Consider the following 20,500-nt stretch of genomic DNA (forward strand, 5'->3'; position numbering starts at 1 on the left):
ACCAAGTTAGAGTCATGACCAGATATCTCATCGTCTCATAAGCCATTGCTACAACACTCAGTACCATAATGAACTGAAACCAGGGCCCGGAGAGGATAAACAACATGACAGAGAGCAAATACTCTGTTATATATCTGGAAAATAATGTACTATAATACTCAATTTGGAAAACAGGCGCAGCAGAATTGAGATTAAAGCAATCAGCATTATGACAAGTGACTATTAAGCAGGTCTAATACTTACACCAATTTTAGTTTAACACACTCTGGTCAGATCTGCCGTTATCTCAACCTTTCGAGCCCCACGTTGGGCACCAAAAAGACTGTCGTGGTTTAACGCGGCCGGCAGCTAAACACCACGCAGCCGTTCGCTCACCCTCCTCCCTCCCTCTCTGGGACGGGGGAGAGAAATAGAAAGTGAAGCCCGTGAGTTGAGATAAAGACAGTTTAATAAGACAGGAAAATAATAATAACAATAATAATAATGATACAATGGTGATAACAGGAAAGTAATAAGAATAATAATATGTACAAACAAGTGATGCACAATGCAATTGCTCACCACCCGCTGACCGATGCCCAGCCTAACCCCGAGCAGTCCGGCCCCCTCCCCCCAGCTAGCCACCCCTATATATTGTTTAGCATGACGTCAGATGGTATGGAATACCCCTTTGGCTAGTTTGGGTCACCTGCCCTGGGTCTGTCCCCTCCCAGCTCTTACTGCACCCCCAGCCTGCCTGTTGGCAGGACAGAGCGAAAGGCTGAGATGTCCTTGGCTTGGTATAAGCACTGCTCTGCAACAATTAAAACATCGGGGTGTCATCAGCACTCTTCTCATCCTAAGCCAAAACACAGCATTCCACCAGCTACTAGGAAGAAAATTAATTCTGTTCTAACTGAAACCAGGACAGCACGTAGCCGGTGTTCGAGAGGAGGACCAACTTTTTCCCAACAAGGGCACACCCCTCCCCTCTTCTTCCTGTTTCCACCTTTTATTGCTGAGTGTGACATCACATGGTCTGGAATATCCCTTTGATTGGTTTAGGTCAGCTGCCCTAGTGATGTTTCTCTCCTCACTTTTTGCCCACCCCCTAGGAGGGTTAGAGAAAGGCCCGATGCTGTGTCTACTGCTGAGCAGCAGTGGCACAACACTCGTGTGATAACACTGCTGTTCCAGCTACAAGTGCAGAGTACAGCACTTTCCCGGCTGCTGCCGGGAAAGTTAACATTCCAGCCAGACCCAGAGAAGCGCCACAACTCACAGAATCACAGAATTTCTAGGTTGGAAGAGACCTCAAGATCATCGAGTCCAACCTCTGACCTAACGCTAACAGTCCCCACTAAACCATATCCCTAAGCTCTACATCTAAACGTCTTTTAAAGACTTCCAGGGATGGTGACTCCACCACTTCCCTGGGCAGCCTGTTCCAATGTCTAACAACCCTTTCGGTGAAGAAGTTCTTCCTAACATCCAACCTAAAACTCCCCCGGCGCAACTTAAGCCCATTCCCCCTCGTCCTGTCACCAGGCACGGGGGAGAACAGACCAACCCCCCCTCTCTACAGCCTCCTTTAAGGTATCTGTAGAGAGCAATAAGGTCACCCCTGAGCATCCTCTTCTCCAGGCTGAACAAGCCCAGCTCCCTCAGCCGCTCCTCGTAGGACTTGTTCTCCAGGCCCCTCACCAGCTTCGTCGCCCTTCTCTGCACCCGCTCAAGCACCTCCATGTCCTTCTTGTAGCGAGGGGCCCAGAACTGAACAGAGTACTCGAGGTGCGGCCTCACCAGAGCCGAGTACAGGGGGACGATCACCTCCCTAGCCCTGCTGGTCACACCGTTTCTTATACAAGCCAGGATGCTGTTGGCCTTCTTGGCCACCTGAGCACACTGCTGCCTCACATTCAGCCGACTATCCACCATCACTCCCAGGTCCTTCTCTGCCTGGCAGCTCTCCAACCACTCATCTCCCAGCCTGTAGCTCTGCCTGGGGTTATTGCATCCCAGGTGGAGGACCCGGCACTTGGCCTTGTTGAACTTCATGCAGTTGACCTCAGCCCATCGGTGCAGCCTATCCAGATCCTCCTGCAGAGCCTTCCTACCCTCAAGCAGATCGACACACGCGCCTAGCTTGGTGTCATCTGCAAACTTACTGAGGGTGCACTCGATGCCCTCGTCCAGATCACCGATGAAGATATTAAAGAGGACCAGCCCCAGCACCGAGCCCTGGGGAACGCCACTAGTGACCGGCCTCCAGCTGGACTTGACTCCATTCACCACGACTCTTTGGGCCCGGCTATCCAGCCAGTTTCTAACCCAACGAAGCGTGCGCCAGTCCGAGCCAAGAGCAGCCAGTTTCTTGAGGAGATCCTCGAGTCCAACTCCTGGCACCACACAGGTCTACCCAAAACTTCAGACCACGTGACTAAGTGCACAGTCCAAATGCTTCTTAAATGCCAACAGGCTTGGTGCAGTGGCTGCTTCCCTGGGAAGCCTGTTCCAGTGTGCGACCACCCTCTCAGTGAAGAACCTCTTCCTGATGTCTAGCCTAAACCTCCCCTGCGTCAGGCTGACACCATTCCCGGGGGTCCTATCACTGGTGACTGGAGAGAATAGATTGGTACTTGCCCCTCCACTCCCCCTCATGAGAAAGCTGTAGACTGCGACGAGGTCTCCCCTCAGCCACCTCTTTTCCAGGCTGAACAGGCCCAGTGACCTCAGCCGGTCGTCATACGTCTTCCCCTCTAGGCCTTTTGCCATCTTTGTAGCCCAGTATCTTACTGACTTGAAGAAAGAGGCTTTAATCTCTCCTGTTTTGTTTACTAACAAAGGAGCACGAAAGAGATGCATGTCCTCACCTCTGGAGAGGAGGTGAAAGAACAGCCAGTGCAAGGAACACAAAAATCGGTTGCGCCAGACTAACATGCGGTTGTATCTGAGCTTGGGGACTGCATCCCTCTTCAGACTTCCAGATCTAGAGGAACACTTTGGCTGCAGCCTAAAAGCCACATGTACTTAAACTCCCCCAGGCCAGCTGATCTTCTTCCCATGACCTGCCAGGAAGCAGCAATGTAGGCATGTACCCAAATCAAAGCCCAAACCTTCAGCCCAGTCCTTTACCTGAATAGTGAGTGAGGATCCGGATCCTGGCCTTTGTACGTGATAGCTTATATGCAGCGGAAGTAAATAGTGTAGTCAGAGGTCACGGGGCTAGATTTTGGAAAGTCCTGCATCAAGAAGACATCTCAGAAAAGCAGATTTAAATAACATTAATGCCAAGAAAAGTCATTCTGATTGCTATATTCTTTATCTGTCTTGACTAGACAGATGAAAATCTATGATAGCAATTTTGCCTTTAAGGTTATTTTCTTTTTTCTTTTATTTCATTTCTTTCATGTGTTTATTTACCTATTTATTTATTTTAACAGGCTCTGTACTACTTTTCCTCACAGAATGTCTAACAGAAATATGACCCTTGTGCACCTTTTGCAGTTCATTCATTAGGTCAACCCAAACCACTAAGCCCCTTGTCAGGTTATTTCTATAAGTGATAAGGAGCAATTGACCTTAAAAGACTGAAGCCAGGTAGATGAGCCTATTCCATAAGGTGTCTTGGCTCCACCCTTGTTAAGTGAAACCTGCCAGGTGTGGATCATTTGACCTTTGCTATATAGGAAGCCTGAGGGCTTGTGGGGAAGTGTTTCCCTGGGGGGAGTTTGAGGCTCAGGTTCTCTAGGGTGCTTTTTTTTCTGTCATGGTGAAGTGGACTCAGTGTTCCCTGGTGGGCTGCTTTTTCTTCGTGTTTCCTCCCACGTCTGTGAAATAGTTTGAGTGACTCTATGAGCTAGCTGCGTAGTTGGTGCCTCCTCAGTACAGTGAGAGCCTGGTGGTGTGACTTCACTGTGAAGCCGTGTGGAAGTGATTCAAGTTCAGGAGCTGGCGGGTAAGTGTTCCTGGGTTCTACAGTTCTTTAATGTTGAGGAGTTTGAGTACTTCTTTCACCTTGTCTGTTTTCAGTGAAATTACTTCCATGGATTCTAAGCTCCCTTTCCAGGCCTTACGAAAATAATAATACTAATAAATAAAAACAAACCGCCACCAACTCAGAAGCTCAAGTGCTTACAGTTAAGCCTGACTTTGCAGGATGTTCCTAACTGCTTCTTAAGCTTGAACAACAGGCAGTGTGAGAAAGGTGCCTTAATGTGAACTCAAATTAAGCTCTGTGGTAAGTAGAAACAGATTGGGATAGGAACCGGTGGCATTACCATAACTTTCACTGAGTGGAAATAGCGAGACTGTGCTGTTCATAACAGAAATGCCGTTTTCACAACATGTAAGTCAAAAGCAGTATGAAGAAAGCCTCTCCTCTTCCCTACAGGCCTGCGTCTCGGCTGTGGAGAAAGTTTTTGGAAGAGGTCTGCCAACTGAGAGAACCTATCTGCCTCCCCACGTGTACGAACCAGTGTCTGAGGTATCGGGGAAAGCGTCCTTCTGTGAAAGGCAGACGAGAGAGTGGGAACAAGGCCCGAGCGACCCTGTGGTTTTACCAACGTGACCATGCAGAGGACATGAGAGAAAAAGAAGGAAAACGGATGCTGATGTTAAAGGCATGAGTACTTCAGTTGTGAATAAAAACAATGGGGGGGGGGGAAGGGGTTCTCTGAGAAACCTGCTGCTCCAAAAGACCCAGATCTGGTCCCCAGATCAGGCAGCGCCAACTTAAACTGTGACTGAGGCTCTGCAATGATGCAATTTTATCATATAACTTATGTTGCAGCTTGACACCATTCCCATGGGTCCTATCACTTGTCACTAAACAGAATAGGTTGGCGCCTGCTCCTCCACTCCCCCTCGTGAGGAAGCTGTACACCGCAATGGGGTCTCCCCTCAGCCTCCTCTTTTCCAGGCTTAACAGGCCCAGTGACCGCGGCTGCTCCTCCCCTCTAGTCCCTTCACCATCTTTGTAGCCTTTCTCTGGACATTCCAGCAGTTTCACACCCTTCTTGTGCTATGGTGCCCGGAGCTGCACTCCTCACTTGAGGTGAGGCCACACCAGCGCAGAGTAGAGCGGGACAATCACCTCTCTCGACCGACTAGCAATGCCGTGCTTGATGCACCCCAGGATACGGTTGGCTCTCCTGGCTGCCAGGGTACACTGCTGGCTCATACTCAGCTTGCTGTTACCCACAACACCCAGACCTCTCTCTGTGGGGCTGCTCTCAAGCCTCTAGTCTCCCCATCTGTACATTTAGCCAGGGTTGCCCCTTCCCAGGTGCAGGACCCAGCACTTGCTCTTGTTAAAGTTCATGCGGTTGGTGATTGCCCTGTTCTCCAGTCTGTCCAGATCTTGCCAGAAAGGCAAGGCAATTCCACCCTCAACAGAGTCAATAACTCCTCCCAGTTTAGTATCATCAGCAAATTTGCTCAAAACACCTTCTAGTCCTACATCCAAATCATTTATGAAAACATTGAAAAGAACTGGCCCTAAAATGGAGACCTGGGGGACCCCACTGGTGATTGGTCTGATGTAACCCCATTTACCACAACCCTTTGAGCCCTTAGATACCTATTCAATGATAAGTCCGGTAAGGGCATATCAGCATAGACTAAGGTTCTCTTTTATCTTGTCCAACTCTGGCCAGGGCATCTCTGTTTTCTCTTTTTTTTTTTTTTTTTTTTTTTTTTTGGGATTAATTTCATTTCTAAATTAAGCTTATGTCAACATCTTCTTCCTCTAAGTGATTATATTTACGTTTCTTTAACATGTACTGAAAGAAATCCAGTGGCAATTTTTGTGATCACTGGCTTACTGGTATAACGTCAGCAATATATTTCAACAGAAGTTAGATTACATTCACGTACCTCAGCCCTAAAGCTACTAGTGTGACATAAAAGATAGAGAGGCACGTGTTTTTATGGCAATGTGGAAGGGAAAAGCAAAGGTGATTGGGCAGGCTTCATAAGGCATAAATCTTATTTAAGGCACAAACCTTTGTTATGTAAGTTCCTTCCAGAGACTGTTGAATTTCTGCTAATGACATTTCAAGGGTGCCATACATACATATGTATTATAATAATAGTCTCCTTGTCTCAAGAACTAATCCCTTTAGGAAGTTAGAAGCGGCATCCTTGAGAAATTTAATTCATTATCTGTGATTCAGAGTATCAGAAAAACTAGGAATTGTTGCAAGCCGTATTTTCTTCCATCTCTTAAACTCATTTGGACTTGAAAAACTTATCAACTTTAACCAGTAAACTTGGGTATTCTTTCTCAATACTGTTGTACGAAAAGCATTCCTTTTTGAGCAACCCAACATTATTATCTAAGGAAAAAGGATTTTGGTTTTATTAAACTCAGTTTACTGTTTAGAGCCTACATCCAGTCTCCATAGAAGACTTTAAGCAATTAATAGCTGAAAATGAAGTGTTTTGCTTTCTCATAAAAGGATCATGAAAGTGTTTCACCTGTACTTGATCTAATAAATAAAAATACCTCTGTATCTGTAGGTTGTTGATGGCAGCTGTAAATAATTAAAGTTGTGAAAGATAGAAAATAGGTCAGTATTTTGATTCGCCATTGTATGAGATTTATTCTTCCTCCACAAACAAGGTAGGAACTTTTCTTCTGAAGAGGCACTATTAACTCAGTTGACTTTTATGGTACAAATTAGGTATAATGGAGATACTCTGTTATTTTTTTTATCTATTTGTTACAATTAATGAATTGTAACAAGAGTCTCAAATAAGTAAATAAATAACTAGAGAGTAAGTTCATAGAAATACACATATATAAATGTGTATATAGTTCTAGTCAGTACACATTGTGGCCATAAAGTACTTACATTCAGGTATTGACACATTATGTAAGTCTTGTGGTTAGTGCAAATGCCCGAATTTTACCTCACATTTAATACTGTGGGGGAAAAAAAACACACCACAGTTCCAGTAAGTATACACAGTGATCCTACTAGAACATAACAGCAGAGCTAAGTCAGAAAAGAGTAGAAGTTATAGGTGTTGATGTGACAAGCACGTCTCTAGTATGATGCCTAGAATTTCTAGCCTGCTCAGTTCAATTGCTCCAGAAAGTTCTTACATCAGTCCTAAAAATAAATTCCATAAATCATAGTGAAATAATTGTCTTTCACAATTCATAGAAAACAAAAACAAAACTAGCTACTTTTTTCCTTCAAAAGGAAAATTTTAAGTTTTTAAATGTTTCCCATACTTTAAAGAAAGTAATTTGGTTGAGGTTAAAGTATATCAGCATAATTTACGCACAATACATTTCAAAATTAATATGAATCTTGAGCATTCCTTTTTAATAAAGTGCAACAATGAGAGAATTTCTCTTAAGTAAAAATAGCAAATATAGTTAAAAAATTAACCCAGTTACACAGTATTAATGCCTCTTTTTCGTGGCTTTGCACTTCTTGTATTTTTGGTCACACTCTCTTTGTTTCATTTGGTCATCTTCAGTACTAGTGTCACTGTCACAGCTTTGCTGTTCTCTCTTTCTTTTAGAAGTACTTTCATCCACCTGGTACACTTCACAATCACTTGAATGCGGCAAGGCCAATTCAAAGGAACTCTGTCCAGACTTAAAATTTGCAGCTTGATTCTGATAAGGAGGAACAGATAAATTTGAAGGCAGTGGCGGAGTCATCTGATAGTAAGGAAATTGTTGACCCACTGGGCTGTGAACTGTATACTGCTGTGCTAAAAAGTGGTTCATCTGGGGAAATAAGAACTTGAATTGTTAATACTGTTAAGGGGAAGTTCTGAAGAGCTTAATTTCACATACATTACAGTTTCTACAATGAAAATATTGACAGCAAATTATATATAGTAAATAAACATGAAATTTAAAAGCAAAACATTTATTTTATTAGATCAACTAGTGTAGTTGGAAAACATACAATCTTTCATGGTTGAGGTGGAACACACAATCTGATTTAAGATTAAACTGCCCATTAAGTCTTTTTGTAAGGTGATCAAACATAGCATTCTTTTCTTTTCTTTTCTTCACCTATGCATTTTATAAATATTTGTAACTATATTAACAAGTGGTATTGTAAAGACATACAGATCTGATTTTTTTTTTCTTTTAATCTGGTTTGATTTAAATAATTTTGAAGTTATTGTCAAAACAAGTTCCAGTAAGGTATAGTGAACCCATAGATTAAAGCACTCGGAACACCACAGCAAGTGCACAGCTTCTTGATACATTCTCTGAAGTATCCCAAGAGTCTCTCTCATAAAAAATACACAGTCCACATACAGCAATAGAATTACAAAGGTCAGAGGAGCAAGCGTCTTTCTACTGACTGTCAGTAACCCGAAAAAGTATGGGAAGCATGTCTGAGTATCTCCTTGTGTGCAAAAGAGACTTTCAAGTAAGTCTGACACGCCCATATAAAGGTGAGGTAGATGTATGAAGGCATACATTCTGCTGAAGCTGCAACAAAGCAATCACTGGAGACATGCTGTTATACTGTCTATCTCTTCTAGCAAGTAGAAAATGGAATTAACTTGTTGGTGTGTGCAGGTCTGCTGAGCGTTTGGTCTTTCAATCTTTGTGTACTGCATTGTTACTGAGAAATGGGCTTGACAGTGAGCACAGTGGGGGCAATGGTACCCTCCAAAGCATCCAACCACAACAGAGAGGATGGAAAAGTTTGTGCAGGCATCAGATCTTCTGAGTACTGAGCCTGGGAAGTGGGGAGGCAGGCCACCACCAGAAAGATCTGTGTGACAGCGAACAGACCCTCTCCACCTTCCTGCTTAGATTGCAGCTATCTGGTAGAATCTATCCAGAGTTCACCCCTTCTATGGTTACAACAGGCAGGGCCATTCCCTGGTCAGACTGGGTGACACTTGGACTGTCCACAGTCTGCACCTCACATTAAATGCTGGGTTTCTTCAGTCCTACCAACTCATCAGATTCAGAATTTCCATGATGTGCTTGATGAGTAAGTAGGGCATGGCCCATAGGTTACCATCTGAAGATACCAGTTCACTTGATTCGGAGAATATCTCAGAGATTAGGACAATAGACCAGTGCACCTGAGTTTGACAAAGAGAAAAGGAATATGATTCTCACTGTCTACTGCAATAAAGGAGAATTCAATGTGAGAACTGTAGAGGCATGAAAAGGTTCAGGCCAGAAACCCTTAAATTGCTGTTGCCTTAACTTAAACATTTCTCATAATGGCAGCGGTGGTTGTTGGAGGAGTTTTAGTTCAATTTTAGAACAGAACTACATTTCAAACTTCTGCTGGGCATATCTGAAGTAAGTAGAAGAGTTAAGTGGCCACTGACTGAATTAGCCATATATGAAGAACCTATTGCTTTCATGGTTGTATTTTTACATATACATATTTTTACATTTACATTTTTATCTTGTCTCACCAAGGGGATTTGATTTGAAACACAGTACAGCAATGAGCTCCTTCTATAGACTGACTTCTTAGCCTCCCTAAGCTATACCTTTAAGACATTCCTGCAGTAAGAAAACAGTTTGGTTAAGTAGATCCCTTAAGTGATAAACAGACCTCATAGTCAAAGTTAGCAGCCTAAGCCAAATTTTGAGTCATTAAATAAGCATACTTGTTTGTCAGAATGCAGAAAACCTTCAAGTTCAAAAAAAGTTAACATATTTATAACTTTTAACACAAACTCACCATCTTTTGAAAGACTGAGTATTCCTGAGGTAAACTATTGTTCATTGGAAAGGGAGTAACAGGAAATGGAGCATTTCCATAAGGTTCTTGATACCTAGGAAAAACAAGCAAACACACAGAGACCAGACTTCCACCAAATACTGCCTAGTAGACTGCTGAGATGTAATTCTTAGGCTATAATGAGTATATCCAAGAGAAGAATGCAGATATTAATATCTGGGCTTACATGAAAGACTAGTAAAACAAGGAAAACATAAGTAATCAACAAGTAATCCTGACATACTGAAGAGCAGACAGAGTCCTGGATTTTACCATGGGAATTCTGTCACACTTGTTGAAAAATGATGAATTTTAAATGTTAAAGACATTGAAACTTGGGTGTCCAGAGTTCCATTATAACAGGTTTCTACCTGTGCAGTCATGTGTGTGACAGTTGCTTAAATATACACACACACAGAAAACTACAGATATAAACTCGATGGGGTTTGAAACGATTATTTCCATTACCAGATTTTTTTTTCCCTAAGAACTGCAAACACTGCTAGTACAAACACCATACTTAAATACTTTTTTTCATGTGCCTGTATCTTGCAAAACCAAACAGGATTGGAAATTCAACTAACTGAACGTCTGGCAAGCTGAACAACCAAACATTAACTAAAACCCACTGTGAGTAAGGATGCAATTAAGTATGCAACTGCTGATTGTTCTACCACATCAAGTCACTTTCTTAACAGGATTTCTTTTAATCATAATCATACAATTAATGTATAGATCTTTGTTACCTATATGAAGGTGAATATAAGTCAACATAGTTCTCAAAACCATGTGTCGGGCTGTTTAGTTCTGATGAGTGCGAACTCCCTGTAAACAAGACAATACTGTAATGACTATTCAGTTATGACTATTTGATTTACAAATTAAAGACACAGAAAGTGTTCTGTGTTATCTGTAGTGCACCAGTATATCAAAGTTAGCATATAATGGTGAGGTGTCAATTTATGGCTGACAACCTACAGCATCAATTTACTGCTTGAAAATATTTGTTTATCATTTAATACTCAGTCACTTACAGAAGCATAAATCAGGATTGTTGAAGTAATCACAAATAAAATTGTTCCCATTGCTTCTGATTTTAGGAACCTCAGCCACTTTACATACAACCAGAAACTACTCTGTACAGCCTTCTAAGAGCAACGCAGTGCATAGTGAACACAAGTCCTTAATGTCTGGATTGCAAATACTGCCTAATCATTAACATTCTAGAAGCTTTACTTTCATAAACATAAAATGAAGAATAAGACTTTGATTTGACTGTGTTTTTCTACCTACAATCTCTTCCACTTAAAACTAATAACTCTGTGTATAGAAGTCAAACAGCTTGAGTGTTGCTGCTCTCACTAAATGTAATGTGTCATGACAACTGTGGCCACACCAGAGTTGTTTCTGTATTCCACACAGTGTGGTCTCTGCTGGCTTGCAAGTTGTGTTGTTGTGAACCAACCCATTGTCTTTCCTTAGTAAACAAAAAATGGTGAACACTTTGTCATGCAAAAACCACAAAAAGATTTTGTTCCTTAAAAATACAGAAAAGACTGCAATAGATTCAACTATAAATTGTCATCTTTCTGAAAGACTGTAGGATTAAAAAAATAGTCATTTAGGAAAACAATTCAATTTTTACAAAGACTTACGTAATCATCATGACCAGTAAACCTACCAAAACGATACCGTACTTTAATTGGTCTTCCATACAGACGGATTCCATTCAGCAAAGCGATCGCGTAAGGCACAGATTCTTTGTGCTTAAAGCAGACAAATCCAAAAGACTTTGGCTTTCCTTCTTTGTCCTTACAAATTGTCACTTTGGTTAACGGTCCAGCCTGAAAGAAATTTACATTATTTTCTCACAGAACTTGTTTGTTTGTTTGTTTGTTTAATACTTATGTCATAATAATGTACATTTTGTCATAGTCAGAAACAGTGCAAGTTTCTCAGTATAAGATCCTCTACTTAATTTTAAAAATCTCTCCGCATTCCCCATGCTTGAACTCAAAACTTTCCCTATAAAACAAAAAATCATCTCTAAAAATATTAGAAGGAGAACAAACCATCACTCCATTGATGATGTTTAGTCTTTAATAATCCATTTTTTAAATTATTTTTAAAAAGCAGTGATGACAGCCGCAAGGAACTTAGTAACTACTAAGTTACTGTATTCATAGCAAAGGTTACCTTATGCATGTACAGCTTCTAGTACAATTATTACAGAGCTTTTTTTGCACAGCTAACACAACTGAACAAATTGATAATATCAGTTACATAACAGCTATGAAGTCCAGTAATATATTTCTATTTTCCTTAAATTCCTAAAACAGGCAGCACCAAAACTGTAGGAAAGCACACCTTAATAGAGACTAGTGTTTCTGGAACCACCACAAAACACAGTTTTCTGTACTGTGTAACCTTCATCACAAATGCATGGCAAGGAATCAAGAGACTCTACCATCTCATCGGAGATAGCATACTGTTCCTGACCAAAAAAGAAACAAACCCCAAACCACACCCTTAGGTGCCTCCTGTTAGGAGTTGAACTTGGATGATCCTACTGGGTCCCTTCCAACTCAGGATATTCTGTATCTTCACTGAAAAGAAGTTCCATCTCTGCCTACACTGTAATCCTTGCATAGTCCTAGAAGAACCAAACCATGGCAGTGATGTTGCATGAAGACTGGTCCCACTTGCAAAGAAACTGTCATTTTCATAGTAGATATTAAATTTTCCCTATGCAAGGCTGAATATCAGTCACGGAATTATCAATTTTTATTAAAACAAACTGTAAGGCTGATTTAGCAGAGTGGAAACAAATGGCCAACAAGTCTTCTGCCACAGATCTGGAATGTTAAGGATGACAACAACTTATCTTTAAGACGATATACTATCCAGGTATGAAATGAGGTGTCACTTAAAGTGACAAAAAAATCCCATCAGATACAGTTACAAAAATTACCAAACGTTGTCTATGTTACTGAAATAGATGGATAATTTATTGTTCTGAATAAAAACAGCAGAACTGGCTTACACTCCTACTAGTGATATGAAGCGTACTTTCCAGTAAAAGTCACTCAGAAGTCATCTGCAGCTTTAGGCAAGCACAAGTTAATTCGTTATAACAGCTTCACAGCAATTGTGCATAAACAGTTCAACATTCATAATAAACACACAGCATATGCTCAGATGAAGAAAATAAGCCACAGAAAGTGATCTACTTTATTATTCTGCACTTTCAATGATTATTGTCAAACAACAAATCTGCAATTTGTCTGCTGTGAGCATTCAGAGTGATGATTTGGAGCCATCTTCCTTATTATACCCTTTCTTATGTCAGACTGAGAATATTAAGGACTGTCATCTGTGATAATAATGTCTGATTGCTGTATGCTTTTGCAAGCTGTCTATAAACTACTCGCTTAAGTAAGATGCTCTTGATGAAACATGAGTATTATTCTCCCTCTTCCCTCCCCAGCCCTCGTGAAAGCAGAAGAATCATACAGACAATAAATATTAAGGATCAAAAATAATGTACCAGTTTTTATTATTGGTGCAGAAAGATGATCGGGCTATACAGCAATGGATACTACCTAGATTGTCCTGCGCAGGCAATCTTCAATATGTTGATTTTGTCTTTCCAAGTATCTTCAAGTTTGGTGGCCTTATTTATTTTTTTTTTAAAGGGGATTTCAGTGAGATTCTGAACATGCTCATTTTTGCTTGAGTTGGCTCTTTAAGGCATTTTTTTTGTTGCTGTTCTGCACTACACTGCAGTTTTTCTAAAAACAGAATATATCCAGTCTTCTGATTGTTTGCCTAATGAGGAGGATCTGGTTCTTCAAGAACTAGAAGTAACACGCTCAAATGCTTTGCAGATCAGTCTTAATTCTGTAGTCTTCCTGTTCATAAATAAAAAAAATATTAATAGTTTAGAAATAATTATAGATATTTTCTCGTAATTTGATGGGGAAAAGCTACAGCTCAGGAGTGCATTTTTAGGGCTGTACCACTGCAGGCAGGTTGAACTATATGCTGCCTAAGAAAGGACAATACTGCAACAGGAAGCATGTGCTGTTGCAGCAAAGAGAGAAACATGAACAAGAATGCGATGAACAGAAGGAAAAAGTTAAGCAGGTATTAATTCAGATGATATGAAAACCCAGACAGAAGTCAGCAGTTGCATGACTGAAGCAGATTATGCAGAAGATTCATACAAAACTGTATTCTGAGAACAACCACTTGTTTTCATCACTTTTATGCTCGGAATTGTGTGGCGTTACTCAAACCCTCTGGTAAGACAAGCCTTCGTAACTTAACTTTTAAAGTTACACAACAGAATACTATTGGAAACAGGTAGGAATACTGTGTAGAAAATAAGAAATAAAGAAACAACTGTTTCTTAGATAATTTTAGGGAGAAGTCAGGAAGAATTGGAATCACCTAAACTACCACAAAGCTAGAACAAACCAAACAAAAATGCCTTTCAATGCACACAGAGTAGTGTGCTGATACCTTGCTTAGATGAACAAGATGAATATCAGATTAAACAGTGGAATAAAAACAGTGAGCAGAAGTAGTTCTAATTAGCAAATGGCATAGCAGAAGAACAGATTATTCTGCCCACCTCTATTTTTGTACTGTTGTGCGAAAACACCTGAAGGAAGCAAGGTTCCTTCTGAGACCAGGTGTAATTAGTAGACTGGCAGATGCACATGTATCACCATGCTATTGGCTGAACTGTCCAGGCTGAGCTTCATTCACGCTGATTGTATCAGGCCCGGAAAAATGCCCCATTGTCACCAACTACTGTCAATCCACCTTGCCATTAGATGCTTGCATTACTGATATGATGCTCCCTGCCTTTTCCTTACTCCTTTCAGGTTAATAAGCCTGGCTCAGCCACATTTGCTGTCTTTCAGCAAGCCCTCCAGGTCCTGGGGAAAATGGCAAGAAAATGGAGGCAGGGGGTGGGGACCCCACTGACAGAATCAGCATCTCCTCAAGCCTTAAGACACGAAACATTGTGTTATAAAGGTTATGCGGGTGGAAGACCCACAACCCACCATCCCTACTGCCTGTCCCACCATGCTAACTGCTGCCGCCGTGCTGGACACATTGTCAGCTTTTGCACCCATTTTTCTTAATAAAATTATTGATCAAAAAAAAATATATAAATAAATCTTAATCGATATAGAAAAACTATAAAAGATTTTTTTTTTTTTTCCAACTTCCTCGCTAACTCGGGGCCCCTTTCCGGAGCGAAAGCTTGCACAAGCAGGGCAGAGGCGAGGGAAACCCTGGAGAAAAGCTGGAGAAGGGGGCAGAGGACGGGGGGCAGCTGGGCCCGGCCGCACCCCCCGGCGCCCCTCGCCCAGCAGCCGCAGACGCGGAGCCCCCCGCGGGGCCGCCGGCCCCCCCGCTCCCCACCGCCCGGGGCCCGCCGCCACCTGCAGGAAGAGCTCGTAGAGGATCTCCTCCCGCACCCGGCTCTCCAGGTTGCCCACGAACAGCGTCCTGTCCGCCTCCCCGGCCCGCCCCGGCCCCGGCCCCGGCCCCGGCCCCGACATGGCGGCCCCGGCCCCGGCCCCCGACACGGCCCCGACATGGCGGCGCCGCTGCACGGCGGCGTCGGGGCGGGCCCGGTGCCCCAGCAACGCGGCGGCCGCGGGAGGGGCAGGCAGCGTGAGGAGGCGCCCCGCGGGTTTTATGCCCCTGAGGTTTCCCGGCCCAGCCGAGGAAAAGACCGCGACCAGCCCTGCCGCCGGCACCGTGTGTGGTGCACGGAGCCAGGAGGAAGCGAGCCGCCGGGGTGTTCCCCCCGCAGGGAGGGTAAGGCGGTGCCGAGGAGCGAGGCGGGGCAGCCGCAGAGAGCTTTGTTCGCTGCTCGCCATCCTGGGGAACCGGTGGGCGCTGCAGCTGCTGCCGCAGGAGCGAGCGGCAAGGGCTTCGGGACCGCTCCACAGGGACACGGGACGGCCGAGGCCGGGAGGGACCTCTGAGGGGACCTCTGGTCCAGCCCCGCTGCCAGGCAGGGTCACCCACAGCACGCTGTGCAGGGTGGCACCGGGCGGGTTTTGGGTGTCTCCAGAGGAGACTCCACGGCCTGTCTGGGCAACCTGTCCCAGCGCTCTGGCACCCGCACACTGCAGAAGTGCCCCCTCGTGTTGAGCCAGAACCTCCTCTGCTTCGGTGTGTGCCCCTTGCCTCTCCTCCTGTCGCCAGGCACAACCGAAAAGCGACTGACTGCGTCCTCTTGACACCCTCCCCTTTAAAACCCTCAAGTATTGTAATAGTTACTAATAAAATTTACACGTGAAGAGTCAAAGGTTGTACTTTTCTCAAGAAGTGAAAAGAACTGGAAAATGACTGTTGTCTTTAAAGCTGTAGTTACACCTGCATGCTAGTCCACTGTTACGTGATTACTGCATTCAGGTTTCAAGCACATACATGCGCGTAACATTCAGTGTATATATTTTAAAGTGTTATTTTACGAAGAGGCACATTTCTAGAAGTCAATGACAGAAATGTAAGGAATCTTTTCAAAGATTTTTTTTTTTTTTTTTTTCCCCCAAGCATAGATAATGTGTTTTCCCTCTGTCCATTATTTTCTCATGGAGGCTTAGTTGCAGACCTGTCAAGTCTCTGCTAAAAATGAGTAAATAACTTTCTGTTTTTCTTGCACCTATTTAAAAATCAGTTTACAGGAATTACAAGTGTCAATGTAGAACTAACAACGAAATGTAATAGTTTTCCAGACACAGGGTTTTTCACTTTGTAATCTTCATATTTTTTATTTTATTATTATTATTATTTTTTTCCATACTTAAACACAGCGCATTGCAGAACAGAGATTTGATTTTGTCTTGCCTGGAGGGAAGTAGAGTTCAAAAGCTAGCAGCTAGAGGGGAATCAGTAATTGTTCTGGAGAAGTGGCTTGATTCAAAAGAGAAATGAGAATTCTTATAAGAATGGGATTTTCCAAGATTAAGAAATCTTTGGGGTACAGAGAAGATTAGAAGGGGAAATACGTGTGACCACAGATCAGGATATCAAGACTTGCGTAAGAACTTGATCTTAATTCTGAAAAGCATGCAAGGGTTCTGTAGCATTTTTAACTGTTATTCTACCAGAAACTTCTGGGCGTAAACTGAAATGTAAGACTGCCGTTCTGATATCTGGAAATCGTAATAATCTTGCACTGCAATAAAATGAAGGTTTTATGTATTTTTTAACTTGAACACTTGGCCAGTCTTTTGGGTTTTTATAACAGCTGACAGACTGAGGGCTCTCCCAAATGCATTGTGGTTCGTTCAAGAGGTGCTACCCTTACATTTCTGAGCACTGCATGTCACAGAGTACTTGAGAGGTACTGCAGTGATCCTCCAGTGGTTGCACAAGCCACTTCAGCAGCAGGTAACTGAATTTCAATGCAAGAAAAGTGTATCCTTCTGAGAAAACCATGGGACATAATATGCAGAGAAGAGGGACAGGTAATACCTGAAGTTTGAGGCTCTCACATCTGTTTGTGAGCGTGTCAGTGGAAACTACACTGTAAACAGGAACTGTAGTTAAGATTTATGAATTTCTAAGTGGCATGACACTGTTTGTGAATAATTCCCTTATGTGACAGTGGTGAGTCCCACGAGCACTCGTTCAACAAGCTGATTAATATCACAAAATTTTCTGGGTGTTCAGTTGGTGCTGGAAACCTTTTCTAATCCTGATTTCAGAGGGCTTATTTTTTTTTTTTTTCATTTTTTTTTACACATGTTATTATGTCAACATAGGTGATATATCATAGACTATATCAACATGGGCACAGTACTTACACGTTATTTGGGATTATTAGTTTTCACTTCAGAAGGAACTAAAAATTTCCTTTCTTTTCCTTGGTCATATGTAAAATAGCAAGTGTGAGCAATTTGTTTACAGCTAGTGGTATTAGGTATATGTATAGGTGCATATGTAAGATTTTCTTCTAAGATAAGTGACAGGTTCTTAGATAAATACAAGAGATGTTTTACTAGAGTTCATTACTGGTTCCAGTACTAGGCATTTTCAGTGGTGTTGAGCTGTCCGTGCTTTAACTTGTATATGAATAATCATGAAGTTTGTGTTGTAACATTGATCTATGTTAAAAAGTAGGGGAAAGGAACCAAATTTACACTACAGCATTACTTCTTATAAATAATATTTAATACCAGTAGGTCTGTGCTTTTATAATAATAGTTGGACAAAGTGTTAAAGATTTGCGAAGAAGAGGAATGCAAAGAAATAACGAGTTACCTTATTGAACATTGCTCAAAATAGACTGACAAAATTGAGAAATGGGAACAAAAATAATCAAAAGACACTGCTTAAGCTGGGTTGAATTTCAAATGAGCAGATGTACTGCATTGTCTTCTCCTTGTAGCTGAATTCAAAGGGGTAAAGACTTTGAAGAGTCTTCTTAAAGGCTATCAGCTGCAGAAAGAAGCTGTTAGCTTTTGTAGCACAGCTTTGTAGAGCTGTTCATGGTTGTAAAACCACCTGAAGAGACTTACTGCTTGAAAGCTAATACTGAATCCTCCCTGCTAACTGTTCTTGAAGAAAAATAATTATACCTAGAACATCTGTTTAGAAGCACTGTGAAAGATATACTACACAGCAAGCATTTCTGGGACATGTCTCGCTCGTATTTGGGTGGTTCTGACATCTTTCTATTTCCTACAGTGGAAATAATTGGGAGCTACATAAAGACGAACTGAGCATCCAGACTTCTCATTCCAGTAATTCAGAGTCTATCTGCCTCTTTGCCTTACCGTGAAGTCCAAGAAAGTTAAGTTTGTCCTCTTACACCTACCCAGTGAAATGGTTTGTAAATAAATGAGCTTCACAGTGGTATATGTTGCTTCATTTGTTTTAGAGCCGGGGACACAGAGAGTTCACAGAGTGGGGTATGTCACATTCAGTGTGACATACAAATACAAATACACAGCAACTCATTGTCTGTGTGAGATTCCTAAGCCCAGGGCTATATGCTCCATCTCTCTCCTATAGAAATGCTTTCATAGATCTCCTCTGGATCTAGATTGGAGAATGACTTATTGGAAAAGGCTCTGAAGGTAATTATGAGTAAAAATTAATCCATGGAGATATAGTTCTCAGAATTACTGGTTGAAAAACAATGCAGACATTGGCCATAGGCAACACGGGCTCATGAGGGGGGAAGTCCTGTTTCACTAACTTAACTTTCTTTTATGACAAGGTTACCCATCTAGTTGGCCAAGGGAAGCCAGTTGATGTAATCTTTTTGGATTTTGGCAATGCGTTTGTTACTATTTCTCATTGTGTGTTTCTTGACAAAATGTCCACCATACAGCTAGATAAATACATAATACAATGGGTGAACAATTGGCTGATGTATTGGATTCAAGAGTTTATGGTAAATGGGATGTCATAAGGCTGGCAGCCAGTCACTAGCAGGTTTCCCACTAGTGGGGCCTCCATTTTAGGGCTGGTTCTCTTCAATGTTTTCATAAATGACTTGAATGCAGGACTTAAAGATATATACTAAGTAATTTTGTGTGTGTCAATTGGGCAGAGCAGTTGACTCCCTCAATTGTGGAGATCTCTTGTAGAGAGATCATGCTGAATTAGAGATGGGCCAGTCATTGACTGCATGAAGTTCAACACAGAATCATAGAATCATCTAGGTTGGAAGAGACCTCCAAGATCATCTGGTCCAACCTCTGACCTAACACTAACAAGTTAACCACTAAACCATATCGCTAAGCTCTACATCTAAACGTCTTTTAAAGACCTCCAGGGATGGTGACTCCACCACTTCCCTGGGCAGCCCATTCCAATGCATAACAACCCTTTCAGTAAAGAAGTTCTTCCTAATATCCAACCTAAACCTCCCCTAGTGCAACTTTAGCCCATTCCTCCTTGTCCTGTCACCAGGCACGTGGGAGAATAGACCAACCCCCACCTCGCTACAGCCTCATTTAAAGTACCTGTAGAGTTCGATAAGGGAGAGCCATTTCTTCTCAGAAAGAGTAGTCAGGCATTGGAACACCCATGGAGGTGGTGGAGTCACCATCCCTGGGGGTGTTCAAGGAAAGGTTGGACGTAGTGCTTAGGGTCATGGTTTAGTGGGTGTCATTGGTGGTAGGGGGACGGTTGGACCGGATGATCTTGGAGGCCTTTTCCAACTCTAATGATTCTGTGATTCTGTGTGTATATTAATTATATACATATATATATATTTAGCACTTGAAATTTATATATATGTATATATATATCAGAATGTATGTATATATAATGAAGGTTATGACCCAGCTCTGGGACACGATGAAGAATTAACCCCAATTAAGACAGGCTGAGGGAGCAGCTGCCCCACAGCGAGTGGCTGGATGGGCAGCTCTCCCCATTCGTTCACCTTTTCCTCATGGGTCACCTTCCAGGGTGTGCCCAGAGCCCTTTCCACCACCCGTGAGGGGCTCCCTGGCAGTGACATGGCGGCCCAGGGCCACCCTCACAACGGGCACCCCAACCGCACCACCCAACTGGATCCTGCTGGATTATGCACCTGGGAAAGGGCAACCTTGGACATACATACAGATGTGGGGAAGAGAGGCTGGAGAGCAGCCCCACAGAAAGGGATCTGGGGGTTTTGGTAAACACCAACCTGAATGTGAGTCAGCAGCATGCCCTGGCAGCCTGCAGCTCCCTCACAAGGTGAGCAGAGGGGCAAGCGCTGAGCTCTGCTCTCTGGGGAGAGCGACAGG

At 42.6% G+C, this 20,500-nt stretch overlaps 1 protein-coding gene and 1 long non-coding RNA gene across 3 annotated transcripts; one reads left to right on the forward strand and one right to left on the reverse strand.

Moving 5' to 3' along the window:
* The first annotated feature begins 3,475 nt into the window (after positions 1-3,475).
* LOC311439344 lies at positions 3,476-7,652 on the forward strand. The gene is made up of 3 exons (XR_014694667.1): positions 3,476-3,937; positions 4,373-4,601; positions 7,519-7,652. It is a non-coding gene; the product is annotated as an uncharacterized lncRNA (long non-coding RNA).
* On the reverse strand, positions 6,559-16,239 carry RBM11 (RNA binding motif protein 11). Of its 2 annotated transcripts, none has more exons than XM_084524886.1 (5): positions 15,176-16,226; positions 11,398-11,560; positions 10,463-10,541; positions 9,678-9,771; positions 6,559-7,729 (listed from the first exon to the last, which is right to left on the reverse strand). In XM_084524886.1, exons 1-5 carry the CDS (start codon positions 15,617-15,619, stop codon positions 7,397-7,399), a joined length of 1,113 nt encoding a protein of 370 aa, XP_084381012.1. In that variant the 5' UTR covers positions 15,620-16,226; the 3' UTR covers positions 6,559-7,396. The 2 variants fall into 2 exon arrangements, with proteins under 2 accessions (XP_084381012.1, XP_084381013.1); XM_084524887.1 differs by lacking the exon at positions 6,559-7,729 and adding an exon at positions 7,859-9,060 and having other exon boundaries at positions 15,176-16,239.
* Between the last annotated feature and the right edge of the window lie 4,261 nt (positions 16,240-20,500).

Source organism: Aythya ferina, assembly GCF_964211825.1.
Source record: "Aythya ferina genome assembly, chromosome: 1".
Taxonomy (NCBI): Eukaryota; Metazoa; Chordata; class Aves; order Anseriformes; family Anatidae; genus Aythya; species Aythya ferina.